At 43.9% G+C, this 12052-nt stretch overlaps 1 protein-coding gene across 1 annotated transcript in view; it reads left to right on the forward strand.

Annotated features, from left to right (window-relative positions):
- Positions 1 to 12052, forward strand: part of CUL1 (cullin 1) — a 74048-nt gene that overhangs the window by 56256 nt on the left and 5740 nt on the right. Inside the window, exons 10-17 of the mRNA XM_024742840.1 lie at positions 4 to 111; positions 191 to 297; positions 2631 to 2679; positions 3407 to 3538; positions 4776 to 4893; positions 6052 to 6128; positions 6623 to 6754; positions 9167 to 9259. Of these exons, the coding sequence (XP_024598608.1) occupies positions 4 to 111; positions 191 to 297; positions 2631 to 2679; positions 3407 to 3538; positions 4776 to 4893; positions 6052 to 6128; positions 6623 to 6754; positions 9167 to 9259 (816 nt within the window). The remainder of the gene's footprint in view (positions 1 to 3; positions 112 to 190; positions 298 to 2630; positions 2680 to 3406; positions 3539 to 4775; positions 4894 to 6051; positions 6129 to 6622; positions 6755 to 9166; positions 9260 to 12052) is intronic.

Genomic DNA, 12052 nt, shown 5'->3' on the forward strand with positions numbered 1-12052 from the left:
AAGGACCCCAAAACGTATGTACAGACAGTGTTGGATGTTCACAAAAAATACAACGCCCTGGTGATGTCAGCGTTCAACAACGATGCTGGGTTCGTGGCCGCACTGGACAAGGTGGGTGTGCTGGCCCATGGCTCTCTTGGGGACAGTGGCTGGCACACTGGCCTCTGACTGTGTTTTCTGTGATCTGCAGGCTTGCGGTCGCTTCATAAACAACAACGCGGTTACCAAAATGGCTCAGTCATCCAGTAAATCCCCCGAGTTGCTGGCTCGATACTGTGACTCCTTGTTGAAGAAGAGGTACTCGTGACTTTGTGTTTTTTCTTAGTAAACCTGTTTAAAATCTCAGCCTCTAGATGAGGAGTTAAAATTTATATTACATTTTACGTGTGTATGTTAAATTGTAATTTTTGTACCTTTTGAGAAAATACTGTAAACCTAATACACCTTCTTTGTCTTCCTAAACGGCACTTCACGTTACGTGTACTGTGCCCAGTTCATGTTTTTCTTACATCACTGATGTCTATAATGGCAGGCGGTGTGCGCCGTGACCCTTTAGCTAAATAGACTCCACTGGGCAGGTCCAGCTGGTGGTGACGAGGGTGGAGGTTACAGCACAAAGTCACCATTTCTCTTCACTCCCTACTTGCTCTTTTCTACTGGCCTTGATTAATTTTTTTCCAGTTGAAAATCTGCAGTAGCCCCCACTGGCTGCTTTTTAAAACAGAAGACTCTCCACATACTATAGTGTTTGCATCAGTCTGTGTACTTTTAACGTTTATTTTCATTTAACGAGTTTGTTTTGTTGCTGTTTCATAGTCTTTGTATTTTAACCATCTTATTTCTCAACTGGTATTTTTCCTAATCAATGTATGTGTATGAAGCACTAGAGGCAACGTGTCTCCTATGGTTTTCTTCTCTGTGTTGTGGTTTTTGAAGTTCTCACTTAATTTTTTGTGTGTGTGTTTTGGTTTTCATCAGCATCTCTTTCACTGAGGAGTAGCTTTTTTCAGTTTGGAAATGCTCAAGGCTTATTTTCCTATTCCAAATATCACACCAACAGATTTTGCAGTAGTTTTCCGTGCCCCACAACCATATTGGTTTGATAACAGTAAATTGTATTTTAAGCCGCTCTCAAAGGCTCGTATAATCCCATTACCAAAAAAGACTGAGAACACCTGCACTACCAAGCAGAAGACTACGAACAAGTCTCACTTAGAAGAGAGTTGTGGGAATCCTAAGTAAAACGTTAGCAAACTGAATTTATCAGCGAACTAAAGAAGAACGGTCCAGAACATAGCATAGCTTTCTAGGAATGAATGCAAGGATGGCTCAACAGCAGTAAATCTAGTGTAGTTGACTTTATTAACTGAGAGCTGTATGAACAACTATGTGGTCTTCTTGATTGACATGAGAAAACATTTGATAAGGTCAGTAGCTATCTCTCTCTTAACTTTGCCAGAAAGTGATTTGCCCAAGGCCCAGTGCAAACTGAGTATTTGATTTTTTCCCCCTACTTATCACAATGCTTGTCTAATGTATAATTTAGCAATTCTAGTCAGATCCACTGATGTATTCATTTCAGGAGTGAAAATGGACTTTAAATTGGGATGCCTCTTCTGACCCGATTTCATTTTTTAGGCTCTATGAAATGAAAGTTTTCAATATTTTAAATATGTAGGTACTCTCATAGAGCTCCAGTTTGTTTGGCAGAGTACATAGCTTCTTTTTTAGCCATTGTCTTTTTAGAAATTTTCTCATCAAGTCTCTTGATAGATTTTTCTTCAGTTAAGGCTGCTGAAGCAGACAGAATGGTGGATAGTTCCAAAAGTGCTGCTTTAATGAGCGCGTGTCAGTGACTAGACTCCAGTGGGCACTAAACTAACTTCTTTCAGGAGAGATACAGCCCTGACCTCTCAGTGAGAAAAAGAGAGGGAAGAATGGACCTTCGGAGCCAACTGTTCTTAAATAGGAGCCTGTCTGGTGGTTGGATCATTTTATATGAATTTATAGGGGTCTTGTTTATAAAGGACTCTTGGGATAAAAGCTTTAAATTTGTATTTACCCTGAAATCACCTTTCAATTAATATTTACTCATAGAATAGAGTGAATGAATCCGTTGTTAAAGGGCAAGCATCTATTTTGTAGACATAATGACAAACGGAAGGCAGCACTTGAGAAGTGGTTTAAAAACCCCTTTCATTGTCTTTAATTATTAGGCCGTTAAAAGGTGTTTGTTTGGGTTTTTTTCAAAGTTAACTTAAAGCATATTGTAGAATGCAATTAGAAAAGTGAAGCTCATTTACTTACATTTAAATGGATTATCTTAAAGGAAAACTTGGTTCAGAATGTTTTGGGAAACTTTTAACAAGTATCTTCTGTTCAGTTTCATTGTGGATATTCTAAATGATTATATGGGAGAATAGATTATGAAATTGAGACACGATATAAGATTGACAGGTTGCCACAGGTAAGGAGAGCTAACTTTCCCTCTTCCACCTGTTCATCTGAAAAGAACTGAGCATTTGAATGTTCAGAACCACAGTCTGATATGGCAGTTTGGCTCAGTGGTGCTTGTTTAGTAAATGTTTGCTGATTTGTTTTAAAACACTATGCCTTTAAAAATTTTTCAGTTCCAAGAACCCAGAAGAAGCAGAACTAGAAGACACGCTCAACCAAGTGGTAAGGTGCTGGGTAGTTATGTCACTATGTTGTAACCTTTTCTCTGACAAGTGGCTTTAAAGTTATTTATATGAGCTATCTGGAATGTGGAAAGTAGTAGAATCATTTATTTTCTTTTGAATCTATGATTTTACTCCCTATGTTGAGTCATTAATTTTAGCATTTGTACTTTCCTCATTAGTACTAAGTGTAGAGCAACTTAATGTGATTTAAGGGGTTGATGAAAATATTTACTTTAAAGATTACAGGACAGTATTTTTTTTAACTATTTTTTTAAATTTATTAAAAATTTACTTTTGGTTGTGTTGGGTCTTCGTTGCTGCACGCGCGCTTTCTCTTGTTGCGGTGATCGGGGGCTACTCTTCCTTGTGGTGCATGGGCTTCTCATTGCGGTGGCTTCTCTTGTTGTGGAGCACGGGCTCTAGGCGTGCGGTCCCAGTAGTTGTGGCTCGCCGGCTCTAGAGCGCAGGCTCAGTAGTTGTGGCGCACGGGCTTAGTTGCTCCGCGGCATGTGGGATCTTCCTTGACCAGAGCCCGAACCCATGTCTCCTGCATTGGCAGGCGGGTTCTTAACCACTGCGCCACCAAGGAAGCAGGACAGTATTTTTTGTCGTCATAAATGTTGGCATACAGGGCCGGACAAGACAAAGCACACGTGTTGGTTTCTGGCCTGTGTTTGGTGACAGATTGTAAGTGCGTTAAGTGTGCTCTCGTGGTGGCTTTCTAGATGGTGGTCTTCAAGTACATAGAGGACAAAGACGTGTTTCAGAAGTTCTATGCGAAGATGCTGGCCAAGAGGCTCGTCCATCAGAACAGTGCAAGTGATGATGCCGAGGCAAGCATGATCTCTAAGTTAAAGGTAAGTGTCGTCGCTTCCTGAACGATTCCAGCTTAAGTCATTGAAGTTCCTAGTCTCTCCAGGTTATCAGTTGGGCAAAGCCGTCAATCAGTGATAACACGGAGTCCGTGCAGGGTGCGCTCTGCTACTCCGCTACCGAGAACCCACCACAGTTGTGATAAGCCCAGGTCTCCCCTCATCAGGCCTCACGTGCTCTCCCGACCACCCTACCTGCCCAGCACACACACCCGGGGGCCCTTCTGTTCCAGCCGAGCCCTGCTCGACGCCCAGCGCCCGCTCCTGCACCTGTGGCCTCAGCTCTGTCCCCGCCACCAAGAATTGCTCCACGTGGCGTGGCCCGTACTCTTGTGCTGTTGGCCTTGAGGGGGCGGGGTGTTTTGTTTTTTTCTGGGCTTGGTTAACAATTAGTAACCCCACGTCTGCAGGAGGACAGAAAGCGTCAGTGTTAGTTTGCTGTTGAGTATTTCTTTCCTTATTCGGCCGCCTCTGCACTTAGCCTGCTCGCTAGCCTGTCAAATGCTGCTACATGTTTTGCAGCATATTTCACTTTGACCCGAAGTTATAGTTCCACGGGCATCTTGTTCAGCTGGGCTGCCGTACCAAAATACCATAGACTGAGTGGCTTGAACAAGAGAGGTTTATTCTCAGAGTTCTGCAGGCTGCCGGGAAGTCCAAGATCAAGGTCCCAGCCAGTTCAGTTTCTGGTGAGGGCTCTCTTCCCAGCTTGCCTGGGGCCGCCCGGCCACGTCCTCCCACGACAGGGAGCAGGGTCGGGGGCACCCTCTCCGTCTCTTCTCACAACCACACTAATCCCAACGTGGCGGAGGCCCGCCCTCATGACCTTTTCTAAACTTAATTATCTCTCTGTGACCTGACTTCCAAATGCCATGAGCACAGGACTGGGGTAGGGGCACCGTTCAGTCTGTGGTAGTGGATGAGAGACATAGCGAACTATGTCATCTTGGTGTTCCCCCACGGGGTCAGAAATCCTTGCTCTTTGGGCCTGCGTGATAGTTACTGTGTGTATAAAGTCGTAACCATTCCATTTATAACTATAATTTTTGATAGTGTATGAATTTTAATCAGTGCATGTTTATACCCTGAGATACAGTTAAATGTTAACTACCTTTAGTAATTCGGTTAAGCGTCCGTCATGTACTGTGATCCCCATCGGAGTCCCTGTATACATTTATATTTCTATAGAAATTAATAAGGCAGTTATCTGGGTTCATTTCAGCAAGCTTGTGGTTTCGAGTATACCTCTAAACTTCAGCGGATGTTTCAAGACATTGGTGTAAGCAAAGATTTGAATGAGCAGTTCAAAAAACACCTGACGAACTCGGAGCCCCTGGACTGTGAGTATGCTTGGGTTTCCAAGCTTCCTTTACAGGCAGGGTTCTCGGAGGAGGTGGCGCTCTTTGTAGCTAGTGAGAGAGATGGTGGATGCCCTATCAGAAATTCAGGGACAGGTAAACAGGAAGTCCTCCCCACAGGCACTGCCCACCTCCTGACTTGTGTGGTGACAGGAGGTGACAGCCTTGGAAGCGTGTTGGCCTTTCCCGGAGGGCCGAGCCGGGCGGGTGGCTTGCGTCCAGGTCCTGAGCCCCGGCCCCTTCTCCTGGCTGACGTGGCCGCCCCACCCCAGGCGTTTGCCATCTCGGGGCTCCACGCACAGTTTAAGTTTCAATGAATGTTTTTTAACCTTAGTTTAATTCCATTCTAGCAGTTTTTTTAATTATAAGAAACTGAATTGGCTGTATAGATAACAGAGTCAGACATGGCTTCCGATTGCCGTTGGGGGTCGGGACAGGCGGGTGCCCAGCCTCATTTGTGGAGGCCAGCTGGGCTCCTGCTGTGAGGTCTGCCTGCTGCAGGAGGTGGCAGGTGACGCTGACATCATCATGTGATTTTATCTTTTTAAATGAAATACGAGGTTTGTACTTTTCCCAAATTGAAAGCACTATTTCACTGTTCAACTTGACGGCCGTGCCAGCGGACTTACTGTCAGCCATCTGCGATGATGACATGACCGTTACAAACAATGTATAGGTTGTATGTGTGTTAGATATGTATAGTCCGTGTGCTATACACAGAGTAATCTGTGCTACACAGAACAATGAAGTCGGTTTACTTTGGGGTTCTCGTTGTCTAGAGTTTGGGGCTCTCATGCCATCCATGCCTGGTGGGCTCAGGTGCGCCTCAGGGGGACTGAGGGTTATTCATGGCAGAAAACTAAAGCAGGTGCAGCCAGACAGGCACACAATGTTGTAATTCTGCGTTAGAAGAGAAATGAAAAGCTCACTCTTCGGAGGAGGGAATTTCTGGCTCTTCTTCCCTTTACTGAATTTAATTGAAATTAAATGTGTTCAATCCTTAGTTTTATATTAAAGCAGGATTTTTCACTCAGTATGCTTTCTTTTAATAAAAAGCAATCCATGTTTATCTGACATGTGGCACTTTTCAGTTCATGAGGCTAATTACGTGTACTCCTGGATTTTTCCCCATCCCCCCAGTGGACTTCAGCATTCAAGTTCTGAGTTCTGGATCGTGGCCCTTTCAGCAGTCTTGTACGTTTGCCTTGCCGTCGGAGGTAAGGATGACTCTGTCGTCTGTTCGTTCCCTTCGTGTTGAGCAAAGGTGAAAAGGGGCAGCCTCCACCATTATACACGTGCTGTCTGCAGGAGGCCTTCCTGCTGGTCGGCCACGTGGCATTAAACGGGGTGGTGCTAAGGCAGCTGCGAGCCCCGGGCAGGGCAGGAGATCCAGAGGTGCGCCACCTCTGTTCCACCTCAACAGCGTGTTCATTTACATGGTCATTTACTCTCGAAAGTAGAACCTAACAGTTCTGCGATGAACATCGTGGTGGCACCTACTTGTCTGGAGCTAAAAACTTTTGGATTGTACCTTCAAATGCTTAAATCAGCGTGCTTTTTTGCAAGAGAGTAAACACTTGATATTTGTATTTTACTGTTCTGTAAGCATTTTGTCCGGTAAACTTGGACCAGTGTTTTTTATTTAGAGATGTTGACTGTAGAATATGGTGAGATATATATTCCACAAATGCTCTTCCCCCTCTGTATCCAGCTGGAACGGAGTTACCAGCGATTCACAGCGTTTTATGCCAGCCGTCACAGTGGCAGAAAATTGACATGGTTATATCAGCTGTCAAAAGGAGAATTAGTAACAAACTGCTTCAAAAACAGATACACTTTGCAGGTAAGATCACCTTTTTATTTTGGATTTTTTTTTTTTAAGTATAAATGAAGACAAGTTACAGAAATATAGTGTTTCACGCAACAAAATCTGGAGTCAAGCTTCTGGCAAAATAATATCGTGGTTAAACAGCTTGGATTTTTAAGAGTCAGCGGAGCTGAGTTCTTACTCTCTGTGGCTAAGGGAGAAGTTACTTAATGACACTGAGCCTCACTTTTCTCCTCCACAAAAGGGCGGGCGGGCGGGTGTCAGTGCTTCGACTCTGTGTGTGGTGTGAAAAATAAGCGAAATCATGTATTTAGTAAGTGTTGGGTACAGCTCCTGCCGGACACACACTCAGTGGTCAGATAGTAGTTTAAAAAGCTGGAGTTTTATGAATTTAATTACGATAATAGCTCTTCCCCTTCGACGGGGCAGTTTCACGTTGACAACCACCCTCGGCGCTCACTGCGGTGCTGCGTGCTGTGTGATGATAACGGTAACTTAGGTTCCATTTTGTATCTGGGAAACGGAGGATCAGGCAAATTTAAGTGACTTCCTCTGGCTCCGGGCTGATACGCAGCAGAGACGAAACTGCAGTTAAGGTCTCTTACGTTAAAGAATCCACCTTGAAGAGGGTTTCACTGGTGTGCTTATAAAAACAATTATAAATCTGTTGTTAAGTGTTAAGAAACTTCTGACTGCATTCTGCAGACTCAACCTGCTCATTAATTGAAACTTTTAATAGTTCTACCCTGATAAAAGTGTTTGATATTCTGTTACACCAGGTCCAGAGGTCTTTATCCACTTGAATGTGGATTTCTCTACAGCTGACCCTTGAGCAGTGCGGGGGTTAGGGGCACCCGTCCTCCATGCAGTTGAAAATCTGCACATAACTTAAGAGTTGGCACCCTGCATCTACGGTACCCTGTATCCACGGTTCCCTTGCATTTGGATTCAACCAACCTCCGATCTGTAGCACTGTGCTGTTGACTACTGAAAAACAAAATCCACATATAAGTGGACCCACACAGTTCAAACCTGTGTCAAGGGTCAATTGTACGACTGGAAATTTTTCTTTATTCCCAAGTGTTCATAGAAGAATCTGTGAGTTCATACTTCAGTACCTGAAATCTCAGTGCCCCTTTTTTGATAAGTGGACATTCTGTAAACTTTACTGAGATAATTTACATAGAAAGACACCCATCTAAGTGTACAGTTGGAGTTATGACAAATGTGGACACCTGTGGGGCTACCACCAAGCTGTGGAACATTTATCAGAGACTCGTTTTGCTTTTGGTCACTGCCATCAGAGATGAGAGGCCCCTGCTCATCTCAGGAGAGACCTCACAGCTGTCGGTCTTGCCCCCCCGCACCCCGTGCCCCCCGGGCCATTTTCCTGGCCGCATCGTGAAGTCTGTCAGAGGCACTCACCCTGCCCACGCTGCCGCTGCTGCCCCCCCTCCCGTTGACCAGGGTTTTGCCTGGACAAGTGGCGGTGCTCATGGCCCTTTAGTTGTTGCCGCGGGTTATGGAAGAGGGCAAGGGAGGAGGGGTTCCCATGGGGCGTGTGGCACAGCGCCCAGGCTCCCCCAGGAGTGGAGCGCCCTCCCTCAGCGGGCGTCGTTCCCTGCACAGCTTGAGAAATTAAAACCAGTGCATGCTGCCTGGCGCACGGTTTGCTAAAAATACCTCAGAGCGGTTGTGGTTTGCTTTAAACCATTTAAACTTTACATAGTGAAGTACTTAGGATTAAAAAAAAAAAACCCAAAAAACACCCAACTATAATACAGCTCAGCGCACAGGTTCCTCTGTCAGTGGTATACCAGACACAGTTTTCTTTAGTATTTGTGGAAAAGCAGATTTAAAGATGGATGCTCAGTGCTTCTGTCTACACTGGCTTGAGTACCTCTGTGTTCATCTATATAGAATGAGTGTGGCTGCATATAGGTGGTGTGTACACTTAACCCTTGAACCACATGAGCTTGCACCTCACGGGTCGACTCTTAGGCGGGTTTTTTCCGTAGTAAATACTACGCAGCCCGGATCCGCGGTTGGTTGAATCTGGATGTGGATCCTCGGGTGGGGAGGAAGCACATACCCACGGGGCCGCCCAGCTGCTCAGGCTCGGCGCCCCTAACCCAGCCCTGCTGCGAGGCGTTCAAAGGCCAGCTGTATTTATACAGACAAAGCATCTGGAAGAAAGTTCAAAATCGCTTGAATGTTTGAAAAGGTGGAGAATGACGTCTTTCAGGAAAATGTGGCATCGTGGTGGAATTATGACGCTTTGTATTCCCTTTTAGATCTGCTTTGGTTTTTCGCATCCGTTTGGAGAATTGGTTTCATGAGTAGGTTCTTCCCGCTGAGGCTCTGTACTCTGGGAGTTGTCCGCGCGTTTAGGTTTTGCCTCTCTTTCTTTCATGTGGGGACCCGAAGGCGTCGACGTTCCAGATGGCCATCCTGCTCCAGTACAACACAGAGGACGCGTACGCCGTGCAGCAGCTGACAGACAGCACCCAGATCAAAATGGTATTCCTCCCGCCAGCCCCTCTGCTGTGGGAAGCTGTGGGGGGAGGGGATGGGGGTCTTCTTTGATTGGAAATGGTTATCTGTCTTATGAACATGAATATGTTCTCATTCTAGGGCTCAAGGCATGGTTTTTTCAAATACTAATTTTTAAACTCAATGTAACATATACCTACACACACACACACACACACACACACACAACATGTACACATGATATGCTTTTCTCTCATTCATTTAGCTTGTTCTTAACCCTCTTCCCAGCTAACACACACACACACACAACATGTACACATGATATGCTTTTCTCTCATTCATTTAGCTTGTTCTTAACCCTCTTTCCAGCTAAGCTTTTTCTTACTAAACTTAAATTTTCACTTAATGTTATTCTTCCTATTAATCATTTCTTTATTGAACTATTTCATGTAACATAAAATTCACCATTTTAAAGTATACAGTTCAGTGGTTTTTCACAGGGCTGTATAACCACCGCCACTATCCAGTTCCAGAACATTTCCATCACCTTCAGAAGAAGCCCAGTACCCACTAGCAATAGCTACCCTTTACCTGCTCTCTCCCCAGCCCCCATGACCACTGCTCTACTCTGCTCTCGCTCTCGCGCTCTCTCTCTCTCTCTCTCTCTCTCTCTCTCTCTCTCTCTCTCTCTCTCTCTCTCTGGATTTGCCTGCTCTGGACATGTCATATAAGTGGAATAATACGACACGTGGCTTTTTGTGTCTGCGTTCTTTCACTCGGCATAATGTTTTCAGGGCTTATCCACGTGGGAGCACGTATCTGTATTTCATCCTCTTTTTATGGCCAACATATGTTCCAGTATATGGGTGGACCACCTTATTATGTCTATCCATTCATCATGTTGATGGACATTTGGGTTGTTTCCACCTTTCAAGTCTTTGTATGAACATATTCTCAGTTCTCTTGGGTATAAATCTAGATGCGGAATTGCTGAGTCATGATAACTTATATTTATCTCTTGAAGGAACTGCCAGACTGTTCCGCAGTGGCTACACCAGCTTGTATTCTTTCTCCACATCCTTGCCAACATTAGTAGTTATCCATTTCTTTCTTAAATTATACACATCCTAGTGGATATGAAGTAGTGCCGCGTTGTGGTTATTTGCATTTCCCTAACAACTAATGATGTTTATGCCCGTTTTTAATTGGGTTATTTGTCTTTTTTGTTGAGTTGTAAGAATTCTTCGTATATTCTGCATAGTAGACCCTTTTCAGATACATGATTTACAGATATTTTCTCTTGTTCTCTGGGTTTTCATTTTCTTAATCACACACATCGTTTTAATTTTGATGAAGTCCACTTTATTTTTCTTCTCTTGATTGTGCTTTTGGTGTCATAGCTAAGGAACCATTACCTAATCCAAGGTCAGAGATTATTCTTTCCCTGTTTTTTTTCTTTTTATTGAAGTATAGTTGACTTTATATATATATGTACACACACATAAATTTATTTCATTTTTGGCTGCACTGGGTCTTCGTTGCTGCGTGCGGGCTTTTCTCTAGTTGCGGCTAGTGGGGGCTACTCTTCATTGTGGTGCACGGGCTTCTCATTGTGGTGGCTTCTCTTGTTGCGGAGCATGGGCTCTAGGCGCGTGGGCTTCAGTAGTTGTGGCACACGGGCTCAGTAGTTGTGGCTCGTGGGCTCTAGAGCGCAGGCTCAGTAGTTGTGGCACACGGGCTTAGTTGCTCCGTGGCATGTGGGATCTTCCCGGACCCACAGGGGATTGAACCCGTGTCCCCTGCATTGGCAGACGGATTCTCAAGCACTGCGCCGCCAGGGAAGCCCTGACTTTTTATTGAAGTGGAAATTAATACATTAGCTTCAGGTGTACAACATAGTGATTGGATATTTTTGTACATGTTTTTTCCCTATTGGTTTGTACTAGCAACCTGTCAAAATCAATTGGCCATAGATGTATGGGTTTCTTTCTGGATTCTCAATTCTTCTCCACTGATCTAAATGTCTATTCTTATGCCAGTACCACATTGTCTCGGTTACTGTTGTTTTGTAGTAAGTCTTGGAATTGGGACATCCAACTTCGTTCTTTTTCAAGATTGTGTTGGCTATTCTGGGTCCATATGAGTTTCAGAATCAGCTTGTCTGTTTCTGCAAAAAAGGCAGTTGGAATTATGATGGGGATTGTATTAAATCTGTAGATTGGAAGGAGAATTGCCATCCTAACAATATGAAGTCTTCTGTGAACATGGACGTCTTTCCATTGATTCGGACTGTCCTTTATTCTTTTTAAACTGTGTCTCATATTGGTAGTTTTCATTATGGAAGCCTTTACACTTCTTTGGTTAAATTTATTCCTAAGTATTTTAAGTTTGATGCTATTGTTAATGGAATTGTTTGTTCATTGCTGGTGTGTAGAAATATAATTATGTATTGAACTAGTATCCTGCAACCTTGCTGAACTCATTTATTCTAACATTTTTTGTGTGGATACTTTAGGGCTTTTTTAATATGTGACCATGTCATCTGCAGATGCAGATGGTTTTACTACTTACTTTTCCTATTTGAATGCCTTTTATTTATTTTTCTTGCCTAATTGCTTTGGATAGAATTTGCAGTACATTGTTGAATAGAAGTGGTAAGAACAGGTATCCTTGTCTTGTTCCTGATCTTGGGGGAAGCCTTACAGTCACTTAAGTTTCTCTTAGATGCTGTTTACTAGACTGAAGAAATTCCCTTCTATTCCTAGTTTTTTGTTTTGTTTAGTTTCGTTTTGGTTTTAGTGTTTTTATTATGAAAGAGTG

This window comes from Neophocaena asiaeorientalis, unplaced genomic scaffold, assembly GCF_003031525.2.
Source record: "Neophocaena asiaeorientalis asiaeorientalis breed wild unplaced genomic scaffold, Neophocaena_asiaeorientalis_V1.1 scaffold798, whole genome shotgun sequence".
NCBI classification, from domain to species: Eukaryota; Metazoa; Chordata; class Mammalia; order Artiodactyla; family Phocoenidae; genus Neophocaena; species Neophocaena asiaeorientalis.